The 25,741-nt window shown below is 40.3% G+C and overlaps 1 protein-coding gene across 4 annotated transcripts in view; it reads right to left on the bottom strand.

Annotated features, from left to right (window-relative positions):
• Positions 1 to 25,741, bottom strand: part of RPGRIP1L (RPGRIP1 like) — a 687,119-nt gene that overhangs the window by 602,462 nt on the left and 58,916 nt on the right. For all 4 annotated transcript variants that reach the window (XM_069216318.1, XM_069216317.1, XM_069216321.1 and 1 more), the window contains exons 2-3: positions 20,395 to 20,486; positions 17,999 to 18,143 (exon numbers count right to left, since the gene is read on the bottom strand). In XM_069216318.1, the coding sequence (XP_069072419.1) occupies positions 17,999 to 18,143; positions 20,395 to 20,479 (230 nt within the window). In that variant the 5' untranslated portion in view covers positions 20,480 to 20,486. The remainder of the gene's footprint in view (positions 1 to 17,998; positions 18,144 to 20,394; positions 20,487 to 25,741) is intronic.

Below are 25,741 nucleotides of genomic sequence, written 5' to 3'. Positions count from 1 at the left end.
ATCAACCAATCAAATGTTTTTCTTTTCCTCTCGTTGTTCTGATAAAGGATAAAGAACTTAAGTGTCTAACTTTCCCATCATTCAATAATGCTGCCACTCTTAACGTTCTTTTCACTCTAACCACATCCCCTGCACGCAATTTTACTGTTTTACAACCATACTTTGTATCATAGCACTGTTTGTATACAGACTTTGCCTTTTTAATCTTACTCCTTACTATGGGTCTCATTCTACTCTTTTAGTTTTTGGTAGCCAACTAATATTGCCTTTTCAGAACACTGACCCACCTCTCAGCAACGTGGAGACACATGGTGCAATTCTCAATGCCCAAACAGTCTGGTACAATTCAACTTCCCACTCTTTATTCTTCTTCTTAGCTAACTGAATAGCTCCCTTGATTACGCTATTAAATCTCTCCACTGCACCACGCTGGATGATAGATTGAGATTGTCACATGCTTAATTCCATTCCTTTTAATGAATGTTTCAAATGTCCCAGAGGAGAATTGCACACCATTGTCAGTTATAATAACTTTGGGTAACCCTTCTCGCAAAAAAGGTTTGTCAAGAAATCTAACAACTGTTTTAGAATCTATGGTTTCTACAACTTCCACCTCCAGCCATTTCGATAAATGATCAACGGCTACCAACAAATATTTCTGTCCTTTGTCTGAGATAGGACCAGGTATGTCTACACTTATCTTTTCCCATGACATATCTGGTATGCTGACAGGACATAATGGTCGCCTGAGGGTGACCTTCGTTTTGTCTGAATTTTCACATGACATGCAATTCCTGATTTCCCTTTTTATAGCTAACCCCATGCCTGACCACCAATACAATTTTTTCATACGATCTTTAGTTTTAGCTGTACCTAGGTGTCCCTCATGACATATGACAAGCAACTCTGATCTCAGTCCTTCTGATGGGTTGATCCTACCATTCCTTAAAATCTTAATATCCTCCACTGACCATTCATGCTTCAATTCCCCAAAAATTCTTAAGGTGTTAGGTAATTTGTTCTTCTCTGGCCAACCATCTGAAATGTATTCCTTGACCTCAGTAAAAATTAAATTTGCATCCTATGCTCTTGACCATTCCTCTGGTAAAATTATTCTTTTGCCTTCTTCAATATTTGCCACACTAAAATGTTCAATGTCTTTCGCAGAATAATGGGTAATGGCTACTTAAGAAATCAGCTACTTTGTTCCTCACACTTGGCATGTACTGTACTTTGTATTTATAATCTATCAATTTCATAGATAATCTTGCCAAACGTGGAGAAGCATTGTATAATCCCTTTGTGGACAATACTTTGGTGAGGGGTTTGTGATCACTCTTTAGGACTACCTCACTTCCCCTAATGGATGGTCTGTAATGTTCTAAACCCCACATGCATGAGAATGCTTCACGTTCTATTGCCAAGTACTTTTCTTTGGTAAGTGTCGATGAACGTGAACCAAAAGCCACTACACATTTTTTACCCCGGTCATCAATTTGAGTTAATACAGCCCGAATTCCTCTACCACTGGCACCTGTGATGGCAACAGATCATAATTTGGGGTCAAAACCTTGTAGAGGAATAGGTGCACATATCTCTTGTTTTCCTTCCTAAAATTCGTGTTGTCCACACAAATTTATTTTTATTTTTGAGACGTTGTCTAATATGATCTGTTTTACTCGAGACGTTCTCTAAATATTTTGAATAAAATTCTACAAGCCCCAAAAATGCTCTAACTTCATCCTTACTATTCGGTACTGGGGACTTCAACAGTATCCAGTAATTCTTTCTTAGGTCTAATACCACTCACCGACACTCCATGGTCTAAATATGTTAGGCAGTGTTTTGCAAATCTACATTTCTTAAATTCTGCAGTCAACCCTCTACTTTTAAGAATATTCATCACTTCTCTGACAGTTAGTTTTGTTGTGCTTTCCTTTTGTTTTCCCCATAATCAAAATCGTCTTGAAAAAACATTACGTTTTTGAAGTCCTTGAACAACTCAAACATAATGCATGGGAACATAGCGGCTGCAGACGCCAGACCAAATGGAACTCTCACATATCTGAAACATCCAAGTGGTATGACAAATGTAGTGAGGCTCCTACTTTTCTTATGCAAGAGGACCTGGTGGTAGGCTGCAGTAAGGTCAATGGTGGTAAACCACTGGACTCCATTTGTGGTCGATAAGATTTCACATACTTTGGGTAAGGGAAATTGATCTACAATAATAAACGTATTCAGGTCTCTCATATCAACACAATCTAAGTTTCACACTAGCTTTTTCTTGCAATAACTAATGGAAAAATCCATTCAGACACCTCTACTCTTTCAATAACCTTCGCTGCACATCACTTATCTAGTTTATTTTTAACCTCATCCCTCAAGGCCAAAGGTATATGCCAACACACAGCACAATGTCTTGCTTCAGTCTGACCCGGTGTTGAAATCCCTTCAATTCTCCAATATTACCAGAAAAAACTTCAGGGTGTTCATTCAAGATCTCCTTCTCAAACATCATTTCATTTGACTGTACAACTGTAACAGGATCCGAGTTATTGGGATCTAAAACAATTCCCAATTCTTCTTGGTCCCACCAACCTACAACCGACTGTCCTGCCAAGGTGACAAAGTTTACAGCTTACACAAACCATTTTTATATCTTCTCCTGTAAATCTTTTCGGGCACATGTTTGTAAGTTCTAGAGTGCTGCCTAAGCTCGAAACAAGTTGCTCCCTCCATCCCTTTTCATTCACTGTAGTATACGGTGAACCACAATCTGCTTTAACTGTTATTACTACATGACCTATAGAAATATCACACTTTTGTTTTTTTCTTTAGTTTTCCTCAGACATTCAATATATCATCATTTATACATAACACATACATGTTCAGATCATCCTCTTCTGAATCTGTTGAAGACTCTTGTTTAAGAAGGTTTACGTTTCTGGCTCTTTTCTTCCTACATACTTAAAAAAAAATCCACAGCCAAAGAAGCAGTGATTCTTCCTCGGACATTTTTTTTATCATTCGCCATGTGCCCTTTGTTACCACACCTGAAGCAAATTCCCTTCAATGTTATCTGTACTTTAATGTCTTTTCCTTTACGATGTTTCTTTGGTTCTGATGAGTATTATTCACTTTTTTTGTACTTATGTTTGCCACCACGCTTCTATCATGTTCCTCTGTGTTTAATTCCTTCCTTTCAGGAATAACTGCTTTTGCACATCTGCTTGTTGATTTGGATTTCTTTACAACTTCAATTACTTCTTGAAGTGTTGCTTCCCCCATAGGCCATAATTTATCCTGAATATTAGAATTTGAAGCATGCATGATAATGTGGTCACAAATTCATTCATCGTGAAGGTATGAAAATTGGAATGTTAGAGCTAAATTCTTTAGTGCCGCCACATAGTGTTCCACGGAATCATCCTTTCCTTGTTTTCTTTGAAATAACTTAAGACGATCAACAGATATACAGACTGGGTGATCGAAATACAAATCTAAATCCTATAAAGCATCCTTATACACATCAGTTTGGCCTTGTTTTTTTCTGAATGCAGTTCTAAATTTTCAATCCTCTCGGTCCTAAACTATGTAATAAAATTTTCTTTATGTTATCTGGAGTAAGTTCCTCTTCATCTTCAAATGTGGAAATGTAATTTTCGAAATATTCCTTCCACTCATTCCATTTAAGTACAAGTTCTCCAGTTGCTGGCAGAAATGGTTGCAGATGTGCTCAGTTCCAAATATTAGTAGTAGCCATTTATAGCTACAAATTAATTGGTAATTTATTTATCCCTATTGAGTGTACAGTTTATTGTGCACTCACTTCTGTTTTATATTGAAACATTTATGAATTTCACCACATTAAAAACTTCAAATAGGTGGGCCTTTCACAGAACTCAGGCATCAAATTCAAACAAACAAACAAACAAACAAACAAAATGAGGTTGATTTGCACAGATTCGCGGTACAAATGCTAAGGCATGCCGATTGGCAGTAGATTCCTTAACTCCAAATATGGCAGCGGCGCATTAACTAGGGCGTGACGATTACTGGTAAAGTCTCAAATCCCGAAATATGGCTGTCATGCGTGCTCACGCTTTTATTTTCACAGGAATAGGTCTTGTTGAAAGAGAGGACCTAATCCGTCACATGCTACTAAATGCTGAAAGCTGTAAACTACTCGATCTGGGCTATGCTGCATACGTGCTCGGGAGCATGAGGCTAGATCGAGGCAACGTATTAACAACTGTCACAACAACGGTCAGTGACTTGCCACAAGGATAAATTGTTCTCCCCGTAAGCATTACAGTACCTTAAACTTTTTACTGATGGTGTATACGCTTTAATGTCGCGTAAAGTTCATTGAATGTAAAGTGGTACAGCCTGTAAACTGTGAAACCCGACACTTGCCAAAGCCCCACTCTTGTGGGTTCCTAGTGCCAGCATCAAACCTCTAGTTGCCAAATCTGCAAGGAAACTCCAGAGCCTCGAAGACGCTTTTAATATATTTATTGACGAAGAGCCACACCTGCCATCAAGATCAGTTCGTTTCAATCTACTGTTAGAGATAATAGTTTGAATGAGTAGTCAAGCATTTGGGACAATATATATGCATGAATCTGTGAAGGAGATCACTGATCACTGATGATCAGGCAAGCAGTTAACTCCAGACAATGACACTTATATTGAACAGATGTATTCTTGTGACCCTTGGGTGTGAGACTGCTCTTAGATAACAAGTGAACTAATTTAGCCACAAGGCCGTCTTTACTCCATTGTAAGCACTACAATTTTCATTTTGAGAGTGTGTCATTCTGCCAATCATTCTGGTAGGACAAGCCCTTTTATGCCACAGAAAAGTTTCTTCTCTTTGGGGCTGGTGCATAAATGAACATCTAAGATTGCCTGTTATGGTGGAATCAGAAATGCCATAATGACCCACACACAGATGGTCAATGAAAGTAGCCCTGTATCAAAAAGTCCTGCTGTGTCTTTTTTAGTACTATTGGTCTGATCTGATTTGGTCACCCCTACAAAATCGCTTGGTAATATTATTTTTTCTACAGGTAGAAGGCCAAGAGCAGCAATGACTCCTACCAGGCACAACAATAAAGAAGCTTAAGGTCTGAGGTGATAGCCGCCCGAGAAGTCTTAAATGGTGCTGTGGAAGAAGAGTCTAAAGCATTGTATCATTATTTTACTGCCAAATCAGCTGCAGATTCCAGAAGAGATGCGTCATGAAATAAGAGCATTTCACTCAGAGTTCTCAACATGTACTACTGAAAACTGAGTTGAGAATGTACACATGTTAGGTTTCAAACCACCTGCCTCTAACATGGTACTAATCAGCTAGTCTTGCTAGTAGTTTGGAAACACTATCTCATATATTACAGAAGGTTCATATGATGAAGTAATAGCATTGCTGCTAAGCTTTTAATCAGCTCTACTGCTAACCTGAAAAAGGCATGTATATCATCAAGGAAGCATATTGGGTGGTTGAGAAAAAGAACTTCCTAGTCTGATGGCGTGTCATTGTATGGTGTGCAACACAGTAGCCTAGTCTACCTTTGTGACCATCAATCTTCCTTTCTATGATGACTGTATCTGAGCTGAAAATCTAGAGATCAGTCTTCTTACAGAAGGTCTGGACTGGGAGGCATGTTTCTGGATCACAAGAGGGATCAATGGAGACTCTAAGGTTGGCCTGAAGCTCCAAGGGGAATGGTCAGATCTGGTCACACTGAAGGTAGAAAAGGAGTGATCATGATTGTTGACCATACTGGAAAAGGTAGCCTAAGTAGGTGTGTTGACATTCCCCCCAGCTAAGCCATGAGATCGCAGTCTCTGCCACTTAGACTCCAGAATCACACAAATCCTTCCAAGAATATGTCCCACCCACAAGAAGGGCACCTGTCAGAAAGAGCAGGCATGGAGAGTGTGAGAGAAGAAAGGGGTGGAATACTTCAACTAAAAGGAGAGATATAAGTATCATGGCTTCACACTGAAGAATAAAAACCAAGATAACAGCTTAGAATAACGACAAAATGTGAAACCCCTCAGACAGTAGTCTTTGGTGCTGACTGCGATACTCAAGGGGTCATTGCTTAGTGAGCCGAAAAACTGGACAGGCCATGATGAGGACGAGCTGCCCTGGAATTCTGACTCAGCAGGGCCACTTTTCACTCTTATTGTAGAGACAGCATTGGAACACCATATTCCCTCTTTGTTTCTTTCAGTTTAAACCTTATGTTAGGTGTGTTCAGTCAAATGTAGAGCACTATGTCTGGTTCATTCTAAATTGGATGCATTTAAAAAAAATGAAAAAATAACACAGGTAAACACGTTATCATTGTTCAAATGATTTTCAAATTTGTAATTACATACTGTTGGGGTTTAATATGTTCACGGAGCCCGAGGGAATTAAGATCCCCTCGGGCTCCGTGAGGCTTTATTCACAGCTGTTGCTGTGAACAAAGCGAACATTGGAATGTTGGCGCTGCGGGCTTTTACCGGCCAGTAAAAGCCTGCAGCACTCCATTGTTTTCAATGGAGCCCCCAGCATTCCAATGTTCTAATATAGCCTTAGAACCCGCCGTAGCGGGCTCTACCGGCTATTAAAGGCCCGCTCCCCGCGTTAAATGCCCGAGCCGAAGGATTCATCTCAGCACTGCTTCTAGTCTTCTATCTTCCGTCAAATAGATTCCTTTCAGCTGAAGTAAACTGATGTCTGCTGATAAACTGGAGGAGACTGGGTCCATTGGCCTCTCCTGTAGGATAGTTCTCCCAGACATTCAGGGCCTCTGACTGCGTCTTTGAAGCCAAAATCACACCCCTTACCTCCCCAACATTCACTCCACACCAGTCACTTCAGCCAGTAGAACACTGTCCCAAGAAAAACAAAGAAGTGTGGTTTATTAAATTGAAGGACCCTTGATATGGAGGGGAAGAAAAGAAAGTATCTCATGTCTCAATCTCCGAGCTTTCATTTTAAAGATTTAAGGGATTCCTCTGTTTCTGAACCTGTTGCATATACTTGTAGAACATCATTATCTTCATGCCCTGATAATGTGCTGAGGTATTGCATCTCACTTGCTGAAGGGTACCATCTCAACCCCAAAAAGTCAAGATCCTGGCAAGAATCACCAGGGAAGGACCTGTCAACATGGAGGATGGACAAAGTGACAAGTGTGTCCTCTCAACTAAGAACAACTTGGACAGGTTTGCTATTTGCAATGTTTCAAGGATGCATTTTTTCAAAAACAGCTCACCCGATGGGGGCCCAGCAAGATTAGGTAAGCCCAAACATCCATTATTATTTTTGCAGGCTCTATCTTTCACATCTTTACGCACGTGTTGTCTTGTGGCGGATAACTAGAGAGGTTCACATTTTGGTTACGTTGACCATTATCCTTAAGGTTTTGACTGATTCTTCAGTGGCCCTAGTGAAGGCCACAGCTTTGTGGGGGTCATCTCTGAGGAGTTTCATTTTGATAGACACTGAGTCCATGTTTATTTCTATGGTTGCACACCATTTATTATGGCTCCCATCAAGACCAAGGCTGTTGGTCAGTCCTACTACAATATTCCTCAATCTGAGTCCCCCTGACTTTCTCACATTCCTATAGCCTGATGGCCAGGACATATTGTTTGAGGTCAAGGATAACACGTTTTCATATTTATTTTTCCACCAGGACAAGTAGGTCACACCCTCACAAACCCTTTGGCTGCCAGTTTACAGTGTCACATTATGGATCAGGGAAGGGCATTTTTAGGCAGTTAAGGTAATATTTGTATCCACTTGTTAACGCTGTTCGAACTTGTATTTATGGTTCATTAATGAAAAGCCTTTATTATTAGAGTGAGCATTCTAAGGAAATGTTATAAGCTCGGACTTCACTACTGACAGTGGCTCCAGTATAAAAAAAGCGTATGCTCGTTTGCAAAGTTTACTAATGTGAGCCTACATTTAACGCTCCCAGAATGCTCTCTGTTTAGATGCAAATATTTGCAGAACCTTGAAAGCAAAATTGATGATTCTTTGCTTTCAAAATGAATAAATAAAATGTTCACAAAAACAATGTTTTCCTAAACAAACGCCTGTGAAACTTTAGATACCATTTCTAGTAAAATGTGTTGCTGCATGCTAGTATTTCCAAAAAATATTAATAAAGTAAAATCATTGTAACCAGTTTCAATAAGGATTATGAAAAACAGGATAATAAATAAGCATTGGCAAAGCCAATAGGCCCGACACTGAAGGTAAGCCTTTTGGTTTTGTTAAGGCGTGTCTTGTTTTGACATGGCTTTTGTAAAACGTTATCAATGTGGGAGCTGTGGAGCCCTCACCATGATAACAAACACTGGCAAAAAGAAACAAAAAATGCCGGTCTCCAGAAACACATTGCCAAGGTAGTCCCTGGCATTGAACAAAACGACTTTGTGTTCTGATATGCTTCTTGTGAAAGAGCAGAATGCTCTCACTCACAGTGAAGCCAGCTGACAGAAAGATAGATACAGAATTTAATAAAAACAAAAGGTCTTGGTTAACACCAGACCTAATCAGGGACCCAATTCTTAAAGAAAGTCACAAAAGTGCTTCTATCGTAAATGCCCTTGTATAGAGCAGATAATTGTCAGGATTTCCAACCTTCCTCTATATGGGAAAAGATTAGAGAAGAGTTGGTGAAAACCCCTAAAATCATGCAAGTTAGAAGGTTTGCAGAGACTCAGAAGGGCATTCCAAACCTGGAAATATTGTTCACCGCTACTTCCAGCCCCAGTATGTAGATCTGCAGAAAGGTGGCAAAATAAGGAATTTACTAGTATTCAAACACTACTATATTATGAGTCCTGGCATAATCAGAGAGGCTATTATTAGAGTTTGTATATAATGAGATTGCTGCCATAATTTGTCACTGCCCAACGTGGCACCAAAGGGACGAGTGGCTTTTATTTTTTCCAGGGCAAGCAGATTTATAAGGCAACCTGTCCCACAGGCAAGTAGATATTTTATTAAATTCCATACCCATGTTTCCATGCCCACATTCACAGTCAATTGTGCCTTTTTATTATGTTGCCTAGCTCTGCCTGGCTTTTCTTTGACAATGATCCATTTCAATTAGGGATCATAGAAGCTCCCCAGAAGGTTGCAAATAAGTGAACCACAAAGAGAGGGTAGTAGGCTGAACTGCAGCTATTTGAGTCTCAAACCCAAAGCCATAGAAGCAGAGGTGGAGTCTAGCCAGCCCCCACCTCAATATGGAAGTGCCATACAGCTCAATTATAGTTAATCATAAGGCATCAAGCAGCCAGTCCCCATCTCTGGTGCAACTCTGGATTACCTTCATGCCCCATTCTAGGCAGGAAAAGAAAAGCCAAGCAAAGGCAATCCCCAAGCCTCATCAGGCCCTCCATCTGGTTGCCCCCTCTCCCAGTTACCCCACCTGGACACAATGTAGATTCACTCCTACCTGACAAGTTCACTATACTAACCGTGCCCCCTAAGCCCAGGGTGCTTAGTTTGCAACAGTATCAGGGCAGAGCTTCAGTCTACAACACCAATACCTTCTTTGCCAGCCCTGCCTGCAGTCTATGTTCTTGTGGCGCAAAACAACAGAAAGACTCAGTGTCTCAACCCAAATCTCAGATAGCTTGCCATGTTGAAAACACTATGCCAGTTCCCCATGAGAGAAATGGTTCCACTGTCATCTGTCAACACAGGAAGTCTGCTTTTTTTTTTAGAAACAGGTCTTGTTAAACACAGGATCGCTTTCCCTTTTCTGTCATACTAATTCCAGTACCTGATTATGGCTAGGTGTGCAGGATTATTGAAGGATATTTGATGAGGATTCTGAGCTGGACAGATCTATGTGTGCTTGGCCCTCCTGGAAGCCACACTCCCATTTGGAAAGTAGCAAGGTTTGAAAAAGCTGATTCCAAGTCTTATATGGTAGAGGTCTGTATATGTTTTGATCAATGATTGACCATGAATAAGAGGGTTTGGTGTAATTGATTGAGGATTACATTTTATTCTGACATGAGCAGGAGGGGACCATTCGTAGCCTAATTAAGTTAAGCCAGGCTTAAAATGAGCAGTCCAGACTACCTTAATCAGCCATGTAATCTCTTGACAGAAAGCAACCCAACTTAATAGACTTCATATGTAAGGTGCAATTTAAGTCCTTACACACTGCGAACCCTGGACCACATCTGTACATCCACCTTCTACTTAGGGAGAAACCATATTCAAAACAAAAAAAACTTTACAGACAGAGGCACTCTGCCTAAGATACGCAAACCAAATCTTAGCTTTGTAGCTCCCAAATAAGAAACAAACCAGAAAAATAAATATTGTTGCTAAATCATAGCATTTCCAGAGAAATAGTTATTTAGATCCCACCTCAATTTTATTATTCAGCAGACAATAAAAAGAAATATCTGTGCCCAGTGTAATTGAGGCTATTTACAGAAATTCAGAGAGCTGTCAAGCTAAAAGTTGGTCCCTCAGAAAAGAGTATAGCAAGTTATTGCTCAGAAACTGCTCTGTGAAGCTGGGCAAGAATTCGTCTCAGTATATTCAAGGGGTTCCTGAAGCTGTGATGTCATCTCCAGCACAGGTTGTGATATCAATAAATGATCCTGCATAATGATGAAGCTGGCACTTTGCAGAACATCAGGGAGGATACAGGTAGAATGAGTTTGAAATGTTAAAGCCAGAGGATTTATGTACATATATCTGAAGGACACTTTCCATGCCAATAAAGGACAGTCATATGCAGTTGAAAGAATGTTTTAGAATCCTATTGAAGAAAATAATACTTTTCAAAATAGTTAATACAAAGGCAATTTTCAGAATTACAGAAACTGATTCAGTGCTTTACGACACTCAGTTGCATTATCTTTTTACTTTGAAATAATGAGGGAATTGTGTACGGTTTTGCTGTGTCTGAGGATGTTAATGAAGTTGCGGAACCATACAATGTGAGGCACACCAAGGCCTAGTACTGCTCTGGGGCCAAGGTGGAAGCAACAAGATGGTTAGGGGCTCAAAGGGATTGGACAGGCTGAGTGAGGAATAGGAGGACTATGTCGGATTGCAGGTGGCTGTGAACAGTGGTAGATCTTGAGAGCCAGCTGAGGGTGTGTTTCAAAGTAGGTCACCAGAAGGAACAAGCCCATAGACTGTCTTCTCAGGACTGGTAGACATCCCTTTGATGGCAAAGACAGGCAGTGGATATTACCTGGAACCTCAGCACATAGGGCAGTTGAGGCCTACTGGTGGCTACAATAAGTTCCCTTGTAGTATCTCGCCCCCCTGGAAACAGAGTGCCAGATGTAGCGGCAGATCACCTGTATGGGGCACAGGGAACTTAATGGGGCTTCATAGAGGAAACGTCTGATGACAGAGCACAAGAGTATTGGGCAGCACCATTATTTTTAAAAGGTGAAAGGTTTGTGTGCTTTGGATGCCTCAGAAAATGATGTTGGAGTCTGCATGGAGAGCTTAACGGTGTACATGAGGGACAGGGATTAAGAGGTATTGTGTTTCTGGGACAAGGGAGGCATAGGGCAGAAGCACTGGGCAACTGGAGCAGTGTTCCTCTTAAGCACTATGGATTGAAGTTAGGGGGTTAGCTGAGGAGGGGAAGCTGACATTGGAAGAAAGAGGAAATGGACCATGCAGTGGAGATGCCAGCGATGGAGGTAGCAATCAAGAGCAATTGTAGGAGGAAACAGAGTAATTCAGGATTAGGGCAGTGAGTGGAAGGAATGGGAAGAAAACTGGACAAGTAGGGTTTAGGTGCCCAGTCTCTTTAACATTTGCTTAACTCTGCCTCCTACCTCTTTATAGTCTTTGCATATACACATCCCTGTCTGTCTCCAGTTTCCCTTCTTTGTCTTTCTTGTCAGTCTAATATCTGTTGCTTTCTTCTCCTTTTGTCCACCCTTTGTCTCCACATGCTCCCCTCATCTACCTGCTCCTACCACTTCCCCTCAAATTAATTTCTGATTTCCCCATTGCTCTCTCTTGAACTGTTTCACTCCTCTACTCCCTTTCTCTTCCTCTCATCTTTTTATCTTATCAGTCACTGTCTCCATTTTTCCTTTGCCTATTTCCTCCATTGTCTCGGTCTGCCTTGTCCAGTCCATCTCTCCTCCTGGTCTCTCATGTATACCCTTTCCTATTCCTATTTTTCACCTTTTGCTCTGTCTCTCTGTCTTCTCTTCCCTTTTCACCACAGACAGTGATCAATGGTTGGAGACAACTAAAACAGACGGGGAACATAGCAGAGAAATTACAAGAAATTCTTTAAAAGATCTCGAAGCATGTAAAATGTGACTATTCTTAAGATCAGTTTTCTTCTCAATTCTTTGTTAAAGGAGAGTGTAATTCTTAAGTCTGTATAAGGAACCATGTTCTACTATAGTTTAATTCTCACACTGATCAATTCCAAGACACACCTTTGTTTTTGCTTATAAGGTCCCCCTCAAGAAACAACCTTTCCTTTCATTCACCTTGCCCATCACAGAGAGTAAAAATCATATCTTATAGGAGTGTCTAGACTTTAAGGAATCGGTTTTCTTTTCTGATTTGATGTAAGGATCTAAACCCAGGTTCTCCTCGCTCTACTCAAGCTAATAAATTAAGTTAAACTAAGGCTTCTTCATTGTTGAGAAGAAACTTTCCATAAATGTTTTAAAAGATTAATCAGAGAAAATAAAAATGTAAAGAGCTTCTCCAAAGCTGACAAAACAGTTCAGCGAGTTAAGCATTCTCGTTGACTTCTGGTTTGGTGTTTAGTGTGCTCTGCAAAACAAGATGTCAAGTTCCTGAAAGACAAATTCAGACTTTCTTCCTTCTGAGGTTGTTAATTTGAGTGTCATTGTGTAACAGTGGCACCTGCTACTTAGAGTGCCTAGAGAAAGTCTAAACTTCTGTATATAAAAACAAGTTATTACTATTATTATTTTTATTATTATCTGGAGATTTCATATCAACACATAGTAACAATGTGACATAAAGTAACAATATGGCCCCTACAGGATAACTGAACTAGTTGTGGGCAATGCCAGAAGAAAACTGAATCCAGGATAAACAGAGATGTCCAGATAACAAAAAGAAAACCTATTCTACTTAAAACTTTAAACACATTTTCACACCAGATGTTGGCTCTTTAAAATGCAGAAAACTGTCAAAGAAACATCTAAACCTTCAAACTCCTGCGTTTCATAAAACCAGACCACACACTGAAAGATAGCATCTGCTTTATTTAAGTCCATACATTGAAACAAGCAATCCTGAGACAAAGAGTTTGAATGTGGGTGCCAAAAGCATGTTAGAAATCTCTAGAGCACAACCAGCATGCAGCGGAGACACCAAGTCTCAAGATGGAGACGTATTAATAATGCTTCCATGATTCTGGGCTGAATGACACACCTTTTCATGATACGACTCCGAAATTGGTTTACCAAATCTCACCAAGATACTTAGAAATTACTGGCTCATAGCACTAAAAGTAAAAATGTCCTCACTAATAACATTTGCCTTTCGGCTAGGTAAAAACAGTGCCAGCACTATAAATGATCAAGTTTTTTGCTGTAGTGTATTCACTACAAACTCTCTTGTGGATACCATGATAGTAATCAGAGAACAAAATCTACAGTCACAAGAGCTGCTACTGGGCAGCTTAATGTTAAAACGGAGCATAGTTATGCTACCTGCAGTTCAGCATTTTATTCAAACAAGCCCAGATTTGACGTGGTAATGAGGTCCATCCCTATTTTCAGATTTATGCACAAAATATACCGGACTTTGAAAGGACCAATTTTGTGTGATTAAAGTCACGGAGGTTCTGCAATCTCATTTCTTTCTGACACTGGAGGAAATATAATCATAGACCTTAGTTCTCTGTCAAACTATTGCAAAGATTCAAGAATTGGTCAAATTCATAGCCAACGGAATATACTTGGTGTTCTCCCTGGTTGCAAACAGATCCATACCTGGGTAAACTTACATATTTAAAATATTATGAAGTATACAATTAAGCAGCACCCTCTTGCTAGAGAAACTCTTCATCTTGCTCAGGAAGTCTATGGACTTGGTGACTTTTTTATCTCAGAATTCAAAAACAGGATATCATGCTGGATTGAAGGGATCTAGCTCCATGTTTTTTCCTTGCAAAAAGCCCATAATTTCACAACTAACTCCACAAGGCTTTCTAGAGAGGAACAAAAAGGTTTTGTGGGCTTGCCTCTTTGCTGGGAATACATCGTATTATGCATGTTCTCAATCAGCCGGTCCTGGATTCAGCCATTAAGTGTGATAATGAAAGGTGGTTGTTAAGTACACATTCAAGATGAGGACACTTTTAAATGAGCCTCAAAACTACAACAGTGCTTAAATAAAAGAACAATTCTTTACTGGTCCTAAGTGCAGGAAGTTTCAATACTTGCCGATAGTGTTTCAATGTAATAAAATTATCTCAACAAAAGTAAACAAGCACTGGCAAAGCCCATGGGTCTCACTAGCAAAACCTATTGGTAAATCCACTGTTTCCCTTATAGATAGAATGTGCAAACATCCGAAGCAGCCATCTCAATGGATTTTCTTAATCCTTAAAAATAAATGTGTTAACAACTGTCCACCACAGATGTGCGTGAATCCGTGTTGGCCATCTTTGAATAACGTTTCTTATAGTATTGAGAAAACCACTCTAAGATAGCCACCGTAGATGATCACATTAATTTGTGGCTGCTGTGTATGCGCATGCGCATCCACAATAACCATCTTTGATTCTATTTTGCTAAACTTAAGGAAACCCCAATCTAATGTGGCAGCAGCATAAGTACATGTATTAACAGCGGTGATCCATGAATGACTATTCTTAAAGTTTTAGAAAAGGCATTCAAAAATGGCTGCTGTGGATGCATGTTCATCCGTGGTGGGCATATTTTTATTGGTTTTCCTTAAATACATTAAACAAGATTGCACGTAACTACTGAATGTGCCCGTGGGGACATCTTAGAAAAGTTAAAAATCCATTCAGAGCTGATGACGTTGAAAGAGCAAGGAGGCAGTGGGAGAAAGCGTCTGCACGAAGGTGGTTTTAATAAAGATAGCTAGGTGAGAGCAGGGGGAGCAGAGATGGAGAGAAAATGGCCCATCCATGCAATGGACTTAAGGCGTTACATCAGCAGTGGAAGGATACATGCCAATCAATCAAAATACACTGAGCCAGAACTGCTCTTTGGGGGGTCAAACACAAGAATAGGTGGGACAGCCATCAAATTATGATCGGGGAAGTAGGACAGATAGGCAAATCACCCAATCATGAATAAGGGGCTGCTCCTTGGCCGCTTTATTGTGTCATTCATAACAAGTCTTCGCTACAGACAGCTTAATCTGTCTGTGAGAATGAAAAATATGTACTAAGAAGTCACTGATGACAACAAATATATAAAGGTATTATCAGGTCCTGGTTATGGTTTGGTTACTTTTTATTTGGCACAGATAGGGTCACTGTTTTTCAACAACTATCCACAAGAGTGTGGTAAAAACAAAAGTTCAAATTGACTGCAAATGCAGAGATGGTCTAAGAGTATATAATTCAGCAACTAGATATCACACCTGCCTCTGACGTTGTGGAGACCTGAAGTGTTGATAAGGATCTACATAGCATCATGCCTCATATTATTCAAATACCACACAACCTATGCAGTGGGCTCTACTATGGCTTCACTATCAAGGTATCAGTCAGACAAGCTACCAAAATGTACACAATTGTGCATTTTGCCTTATTTTGGAAATGTAACAGACCTAACATATCACCCCACACTGCCATTGCTCCAGTGGCTGGTTCCCAAATATAAACCTAGTTCTTTGCCATTTACAAACAAATCTGTACAGCCTCAAACTGGAAAGCCACAGATAAAGCTGCCATTCAGAAAATGGGTGCCCAGAACAAATGATCGCTTCACATTGCCTAGTATAAACATTTTTGGGGAATACTATCCTTTCTAAGGGCTCAACCCTTGGAATGCTCATCACTAAAATATCCACCAAAAAGTTATGGTCAAAGTATTAGTTCTATATAATCACTAAAGGTGTGGGGTAGTAGGGAACCGAAAGTAAGACTGGGTCAGTCTTAAATCGGTGTTGGTTAGGTGGCTTTTGATCCTAACGCGGGGGAATCATTGTTGGAGAATATCCAGACAGGGGGGGTGCTGTGTAGTCCCACAGGGGAAGGGGGAGTCTCCCTTACGGACTAGGTGGTCTCACACACATAATAGTGTCATGCTTCATCATATGACCACCTAGCCCCACCCAAGCAAGATGATACTGCTTGGGCGGACTCAACCTCTTGGTTAAAAGAACCGGAGGGAGTACTGAAATTAAACTTACTGGATAGTTACTTAGATCCAGCTGAGGTGAGTAATAAAATTACCAAGCATGTCACTGATAGTTGCTGCTAGTTTTAATATAGGTGCATGCTGGTAAGACTAAAAGCAAGGGGAAAAGGCTCGTTGGAGAGTAATGTCTCCTGGAGTCTAAAATAAAAAATGGATGACCAACATGTTTCTGCCCTCACTAGGTGCTGGTAGGTCAGGGGCATTCGTCAGGGTCGGAGCACACGCAATAAGTGGGGTGCTCAAAGTGGATAATGAATGGCCTACCTGAACGGGTAGTTCACGGTGGGGTAGGTCAAGGGGTAGGGGGCGATTTGCCTCTGGTCTGGCTAATGCCGGGGAGGGGTTTTCCCTTTTAGTCACACTCACTCCAAAGGGAATACCATGGGGGGTACCTACATGCTGGAGCCAGGCCGTGAACTACCCGTTTGAGCACCCCACTTATAGCGTGTGCTCCGACCCTGACGAAGGCCCCTGACCTACCAGCACCTAGTGAGGGCAGAAACATGTTGGTCATCCATTTTTTATTTTAGACTCCAGGAGACATTACTCTCCAACGAGCCTTTTCCCCTTGCTTTTAGTCTTACCAGCATGCACCTATATTAAAACTAGCAGCAACTATCAGTGACATGCTTGGTAATTTTATTACTCACCTCAGCTGGATCTAAGTAACTATCCAGTAAGTTTATTTTCAGTACTCCCTCCGGTTCTTTTAACCAAGAGGTTGAGTCCGCCCAAGCAGTATCATCTTGCTTGGGTGGGGCTAGGTGGTCATATGATGAAGCATGACACTATTATGTGTGTGAGACCACCTAGTCCGTAAGGGAGACTCCCCCTTCCCCTGTGGGACTACACAGCACCCCCCCTGTCTGGATATTCTCCAACAATGATTCCCCCGCGTTAGGATCAAAAGCCACCTAACCAACACCGATTTAAGACTGACCCAGTCTTACTTTCGGTTCCCTACTACCCAACACCTTTAGTGATTATATAGATTTCTTTAGGGAGGCGGTGTGGGCTAGCAACACTCCCAGTGCTCTCCTTTTGTGTATTTGTTTCAAAGTATTAGTTCACTTAGAATGCAAAGGCTCCATCAGCGGAACTAGTCCTCATTTCATTGCCTCCATCATCCTTCTGCCCGTGCCTCCTCACAACACTGTAAACCAAGGTCAAATAAGCTACATGCAAACACAAAATTAAATATATTGTATTACTAGGATTAGCTTGACTTCTTTTTTATTCACTAACAATTGACAGAATGAGGACCAATCAAAGTATATACAATTAAGGCACCATTAAACATTGACAACAAATCTGATTAATGCATGAGAGCAGGACCTATGGATACCTTTACCAACATGTAAGAGGGAAATGTTATGCAACTGGGACCTTAGAGAGCAATTCACCAGATAGCAGAATAAACTGCACAAAAACTGGTAAAACAAGTCAACATTTGAACAAGCAAAACATAGTTTGAAGCCATATCATTATGGAGACAGACTAGTGAAATTCTGAATGTTGACCCTTCAATACATTCCAGGTGAGCCTGTACAATGACAAGATGTATGCATCACATACCTACCTTTTGATTTTATCCTCTTGATTACGTGCATGCTGTTTGAGCAACATGTTTTCATCGTGCATTCGTAGGAATCGATCTTCCAGGTCCTCTCGCGATACTTTTGAAACTGTTTGCCGAGCTCTCACATGTTGTGCACTTGATGATTCTGTAATCAATATAGCAAAGAGGTATATTCTTATTATTTTCTTTTTACTAAAAGAAGGTGGTTCCTAAGACGTCAATTCATTATGTTGTACTTGTGATATTCCTTTAAGTAGGAGTGCCTACTGATAGAAATAAAGGGTATGCTTCGAGGACAGGTAAGCCCATTTACACTTCAGTCGCTACAGAGTGCATCAATCTAAGCTGCACTGCAATCATATTTCTTCTTGAAGATTAGTAGTTACAGAAGGGTTATGCTCTCAAAACCAAGTACACTGTCTATTAAAGGACCAGTTAAAGCAAAACTGATTCTTTTACATAACTGACATCCTACGTAGGTTCAGGATGGGGGTATCCAGACTTGATTTTCAGGATATCCAGATAAAATAAATGCACATGCATTTTCATAGATCTCTTTTACAAAGTCAGTGGCTAGCCTGACGTTTTAGCAGGGATCAGGCCTCTCCCGACCTATGATACAGTTTTAGGTAAAATACCTTCTAAATACACACCTACGGTCTTCTACTTCAGAAATTCATGGTACAACTCTAAATGAAAGAGTGACCATCACAAAACCGAAAGAAAAATACTTTGAACTTGATGCAACAAGATGTTCTAAGAACTCAGCAGTTAAACATACATGATCTAACTCTGCCTTATCAATAAGTTGAGGAAACCGAATCAAATGTTACCAATAACATGAATGTTGCTAAGGTCACCATAGTCAACCCTAACATTATTCATTGCATTATTTGGGACTCCCCCTTCATAGTTGAGACTCCCAAAATATAAATTCCATACAAACTCAAAAGGAAAATATTTTTTAAACTGTATTAAAGTAGCATGTTGCAAATATGATTAATATAATACAAATACATGAACCCTTACATGAACAACATCCAGGCAACTGGTTAAGGCACTATCTAGCAGAATAAACAACATGACCAATATGTGCATTTCTGCAGTGTCTCTACCGAATACACAATCCACTACGTGGATTCTTAGGTCACTGCATAAGTAGGATCCAGAGGGTCTATTCAGGATATATAGGGATCCTAAATACAGACATTCCTCATCGAAAGGATAAGCTAGGAACCTACTTTGCTGACCTAGCACAGAAAGGCTGCATTACTTTGAAAATTGGAGGTGAAGTGAAAAGAGCTCAGTGCAGAGCACAGACTAGGATCTGCAGACCAGAAACCATTCCAGTAACTCGAAAACGAAATCCAGCATATTTTCCACCTTTGATGTGTTGCCTGATCCTTACTGATGGTGGGCTGTCCTCCAAATCACCACCCCACCATGCCCACACGGCATTGCAAAAAAAAAAAACATTATCCAAATTCAATCTCTGATTGCTTTGCGGACTTCTAAAATTATGCTGGCACAAATAAAAATCAACTCCTGGGTGGCAATAAGCTACCCCATTTAAATTCCAATGTTATTCTGGGAATGAACTCTCAAATCCATTCACCACATAGCAAAACATTTTGCTCAACATGTTTACTTTTCTGAAGCATTTCCTTTAAACTAAAAGGGAACCGCTAGCCCCAGAGCCCTGTTATCTTTCAGTGTTTAAACCCACTGATAACACACAGAACATTTAGATTTATGTGAATTCAGACAGGATGCTCCAACAAACGAAATGGGAGACAGCTGTTGTGAGATGAATAAAAAATTCAAACAGAGACATTCAGGAAGGACGACTGAGACATGACACCACGTGTGGAAAAAATTAGTCTTAAGACAGAGATGTGCAGGATTTAGACAGCTCCAATCTAAATTCCTATTTGGGTGATGTGTAAAGCGAGTTGTTTAATCCATTTATGTTTTTGAGCCATTATGTGCCTTCTTGGTATAAGCGATAAAGAATGAAACATTTTTATCAGAGTCAATTATTGACTGGACTGAACTGAAACTAAAACAAGACATCAATAAGACCAAAGTTCCTGAATCAAAAATACAAAGGCAAAATCTAGCTTCAGAATTTGCCAGTCATAAAAAGAAGTTTAGGATTTCGTCCTCAATATGTTTTACTTTTTTAATACTTGTGAACACAAGGGGAAAACTCAGGGGGCAGTTGTGGTGTTGATTTTGCAGAAATGCCTTCTGAAGTCCATGTGTCACCTGTGGCAAAGACATTCTTCAAAACAATAGTCTCAGCTTGGGTAATAAATAAAAGGTGTGCAAAGTATAAGTATATTAGTTTTAAAGTTACGGGTTTACAAGCATAAAGAAACTGCAAATTCTCATACCTTGCAATCCTCCAATCCCAGCAAGATACAGACCCACATCTCTGACAGGCACGTCTCCTGATGTTTCATCAGATGGGGAAGACATGGTGGATCTGAGGACAATAAAACTCAAGTAAATTCCATGTAAGATACTTTCTATTTGGAACTCTAAGCACTAACAATTTACATTTTTTTACAAGTCACCACAGTTTGAGTAAATGATTCAAAACTGCCATCTGCTGAGGGAGTGTTTAACGTGCTATACTAATTCATGGTATTGTGACTGATAACTTAGAAACTGTCAGCCAAGTACCCCTTCTAACAAAGCATATTATATTTTTGTCACTTCTTTGTTTTGTATTTAAAGCAGAAGTACCAACCTTATGACTGTATTATTTCACTTTTGCAAGCAACCAGTTATGTGAATGTCTGGGGATATCTAATAATCTTTCATGTGCAAGTGTATCCTTTTGATTGAAAACTGCTTGAAAGTCTTTGGTGCTGTATCACTTTCTGAGACCAAGACTTCCTGGATGGAAGAGGTACATGCTTGAAAGGAGTACTTACTTTGTGCCAGTGATTGCAGGTGGTGGGCACTAGCATTTATTTTTAGGGACGCAAACTTAAGGAGTTATGAAAATGAAGCAGCAAGAGTGAGACAATGAAACAGGAAGTGCAGGATGATAGAAGAAAGAGGCAAAGGTTTTCGAAAACCTTGGCATTCAGCAGTGCTACTGGCAGGCTTCTTAGGAAAACTGTCGGCCAATGCACTTTTCTTTAACAAATTAAGTACTGCGTACAATACTGATGAGCGTAACTGTTCACAACCAATTAAAGAAGGCAAATGAATTGTGGGCTTGCAAACCAATGTCACCTTATAGCATTACCTCAACCCATTCCATTAGGCTGGACATAAGGTTGAGGGGTCTGTTTCAAGGATTAAGCAGAAATCCAGCTACACAGTCAGGAGGCCACAATCATTAACAAGCATTTGCAATGCGTAAAGACAAAGCAAAAAAGGTGGAGAATGCCAGAGGTGCTCGCACATCAAAGTAGGTTTACCTACTGTCCATCTGTAAGAGTCTTTTTATGAATAGCAAGTAGTCGTGGGTGCCAGGCTAGCCATACACCCGCCACCACGGGTGTCAGAGAACCAGACACTTCTGGAAAAGTGAGTGGTTGCCTTTACAATGAAAACACAAAGGCCAGGGCACACCCAAGGTAAAAACTCCATGTAGTTGGTCCAAGTGGTATTTCAGGAATTGAGTCGAAGTCCGGCAAACAGGTGATACTGGATATTTATTGCAGATGAGAAACAGTGGTCAGAGTTCCAATCGAAATTGACCATGCAACAACACAAGTTCATACAGCAAAACAAGCCGACACGTATTTCGTCTTCTAGAATTTGTCAAGGCTTAGGATTTGCAGACACATGTAGGTATGGAGAAATGAACTGGAGTTCCAGAAAATTGGTAGGTGTAGAACTTGCAGTAGATCAATCATGAGAAAAGTAACAAGTAACAAAGATGACCATGATAAGCCTCGTAGCGTGTGGTAGAGTGACGCGTCTGTATCAAAATAAATATACTTATTTTATTGTTACTTGTTACTTTTCTCATGATTGATCTTCTGCAAGTTCTACACCTCCCAATTTTCTGGAACTCCAGTTCATTTCTCCATACCTACATGTGTCTGCAAATCCTAAGCCTTGACAAAGTCTAGAAGACGAAACACGTGTTGGCTTGTTTTGCTGTATGAACTTGTGTTGTTGCATGGTCAATTTCAATTGGAACTCTGACCACTGTTTCTCATCTGCAATAAATATCCAGTATCACCTGTTTGCCGGACTTCAACTCAATTCCTGAAATACCACTTGGACCAACTACATGGAGTTTTTACCTTGGGTGTGCCCTGGCCTTTGTGTTTTCAAAGCATTTGCAATGCAACGGGTCTCGCGTTTGCTCATGTTAGAGCTGATAGTGTTGTAAACTCCTAACCGGACTTTTCACCTATTGGCAAAACTGCATTTATGTACGTAGCCTGAAAAAGTGCAATTAACTGTGTAAAGCGCTTGACTTCTGCCAAGCGAAATCGTGCTAGGAAAATAGAGAAAAAGTAGTCCACGAGCCAGACAGATAACAGCGAGCCTCGCATGTTTTCTGTACTTGGTCAATGCGCTCGAGGAGGGCTAGCTGCTGGAAAAGGCATGACGTATGCATGCCTTCGACTAATGAAGACAAGCAGATTTTAATAGGCACGCCCACGAACCAATAAAAGACACTGACGTGACGTCGACAGGGCTCCGAGCCCTTTTATAATACCTAAAGCGTCTTGCTGCGATACTCATGCGTGAGCACATGTGACGCAGGCTCGACCCTAAAAATGGTGTTCTCAAGTAAATCTACCACTTATTCATGAGATATATTTTAAAAAATCTGTTGTTTAAGTGTCCTTGTTAAGGAGCAAATAGGCCCAGGACTGACAATTTGTTTAAGAAAACGGCATGGAGTGCTCATGCACATGCATTTTCATTTAGAGTTAAAAAGTGAGACAACTATCTTGTCAGACAATAAGTAACAAGCAATGGTGTTGCTAGCATGCCTGGCTTTAAAGGAACATTGTATGGGAATGTGAAACATTATCCGTAAATAGCACAGGAATGGATATGTATTTGTGTGGAAGCAAATAACTGTAGAGTAATACTGGTGTAGGTTTAAAGGCCAGGTGACAGCTGCACTGTCAAAACAGACCAAAACATCCATGTAGGTTAATGAATGTCCTCCTTCAATCTGTGCTGCTGCCAAAGAAAAACACCACAAATTATCTAGTTATCTAAGAAACTTTAATTCAATTACAATGTCACATCTGTGTCCTTAAAGGTCCAATCTCAGGCAGCTGGATAAACAAAATGATCACAGCTGTGTGGAAGGCAGGTGATTTTTTTACGGAAGTACACAATTTCTGCCCAATCAAAACATGCACTCCTGACTCCCAGCAAGTGGGCCGAGCTAAAACCTCTCACATAATTGTCTGCTGACAGCTGCACTGTCAGGCCAGACCATAAAAAGAAACAGCTGTAGTGCACCATGCAAGACAATTAACGTTTTAACTTTTTTTCAGAAAAAGGGGTTAAAGAGAGGGGTATTTTACGTTTAAAAAGGAAAAAAGTTTTCTGGCCTCTCACATGGACCTAGCTTTAGTATCCATTAAAAACAAGGGCTGTAAACAGAATGTAGTAGAAATACCACAAGAGGAATCACACTAGGAGCATCATTGATAAATTAAAAATCAACACACTCCTTCCCAGAACTGAGACTAGATATGTAATCATTACTGGTTATTGTTTCCTTATATCTTGTTCTTATAATTTTGGCAATGAGTCTAGCCCTGTGCTTAAATCCACGTCAGGAATTGTGTTATTTTGGAGCAAACCACCAAAGGAGAAGGTTTACTGTCAAGCCGTCCAACTGTGTAAACCTGTCTAAGTAAAGCACCTCTCAGTCTTTGTGGATTTCCGTGCAGCTTGCTGGTGCTCTTTGCAGACGCTTTAGTACAATGGCAGGGTCAAGAGATCCATTGACCATCTGTATGTCTCTGGTGCTGCAGTGTATGGTTTCTGATTCAGAGGCTAACTGAATCGAGTATCCCTGACCCTGCATGCCTTAATCTCCAAAAACGTATGTTACAGGCCACGGAAGTATACCATGTCATCACTTAAGGTCACACTATTTGACAGCTATCTTTGGTTCTTAGTCTAAAGGCGGAATTGGATCCATCATCTTTGTTTCTTAGCCTATGACGTGCATTGACAGACTGCACTTGAGCCGCTGCCAATTTCCTTGGGTATGCACAACATTCTTAGAATAACTTTAAAGTGTGGCACACTGGTGAAATAACTTTTTAATTGAAGTCATAATTATTCTGGACTATTTACTACTACTCTCTACCCGCAAACTATGGTGGTATAGTCAAGGAGCCATACTCTTAGGACAACAGCAGCTCCACACCTGTGACAATTTCTGCTCTAGAACCTTTGTACGGTCCACAATCTTCAGACTATTGCACACTTTGTTTCCTAAATGTTACATGCTACTGTTGAATGTTTAGGTGGTCTTACCACATTTTGGGCAATGAACATGTGGGCTACCCAAACCTTCACTCTTACTCCACCACTAGCATTGCTTCCTGCACCAGGAGTCACTGTAATGAAATTGCAAGAATGGAAGGACTACCTTTTGAATTATATATCCACCAATGTAGAGGAGAACTTTTCCCCAGGAAAATAAGAACAGATAACGTTGCATTGCCCAGGTCCTGAAGGCTTAAGACGATATGGTCAGATTGTGAAAATGTTAGGCGGACAGGTGAATGGGATACGTTAAAAAATGCCTTAGATAACTTAGATTAGTATTACTGGGATACAGTCTGCATTTTCATTGAGATAAGCACTTTTCTACAGGAAACAGGTCACTAAAGAACCCAATGAAGATTATGTTACAGTTGTCAAGAAACGTGCCCTTTTCTGTTGATTTGGAAGTGGACATGAGTAAGTCATTAGAGATCAGGCAGCCCTGTAAACAGCCCATCTAACAGTAATGACTCCACTGGCAAATGGTTTTAAGTGTCCTGGGTCTGAGCAAGAGTTCCAGCAATAAACCTGATTTTTAGATGACGCTGGATGCATATCGTCCCAGATTCTGGGTGACCTCACACAATATTTGACAAGAATGCATAAAGGGAGAAATTTGAAGATACTATTTGAAAAACATTAAAACCTCCAGACACCAATTCAAGTAGCTTCATTGGGGAAACCAATACCCATGTTGGTATACATAACAGTTAGAATTCAAAGGTAGGAAGGCCTTGGGAAAATAGTTTGTAGCAGAGAGAGGTCCTTTAGTGTTAGGTGGATAGACCAACCTTCCTTAGATATAATTTTAGATCTGAAAGCTCTTGTCAGGTTTTATTTAGCTGAAGGAGAAAGTGACACTGAGTGCCATATACTAGAGGGATTTTCTAAGGTGTTTTCAGGAAAAGTGGATGCAGGAGATCATTTAGACAGCAGAATTGTCAGAAATGGACTGCTTCACTGGTGGTGCCCATACAGCCAAGTGGAAGATTATACTGTGCATATATGAAAGAGACTTTAATAATAACATACTTTGTGGATAGGTTTTCTCTTCCCTGAATCAATGAATTGTTAACCAAGGCTAAGTGCTACAGTTGGCTTTTCAATGAGCAACTTATCTTTAGGCTATCATCAGTTGCCCCTATAACACTAAGGCAAGTGTTTAACAGTGTGTATAACCTCACTTTGGTGCTTTCAGAGTTTGTACTGGCTTTGGTATGATCATAGTCTTAGCAATTA

This window comes from Pleurodeles waltl, chromosome 12 (genome assembly GCF_031143425.1).
Source record: "Pleurodeles waltl isolate 20211129_DDA chromosome 12, aPleWal1.hap1.20221129, whole genome shotgun sequence".
Classification (NCBI taxonomy): domain Eukaryota; kingdom Metazoa; phylum Chordata; class Amphibia; order Caudata; family Salamandridae; genus Pleurodeles; species Pleurodeles waltl.
Note: the sequence above shows the minus strand (reverse complement) of the source record. Positions and strands in the feature narration are given on the sequence as shown.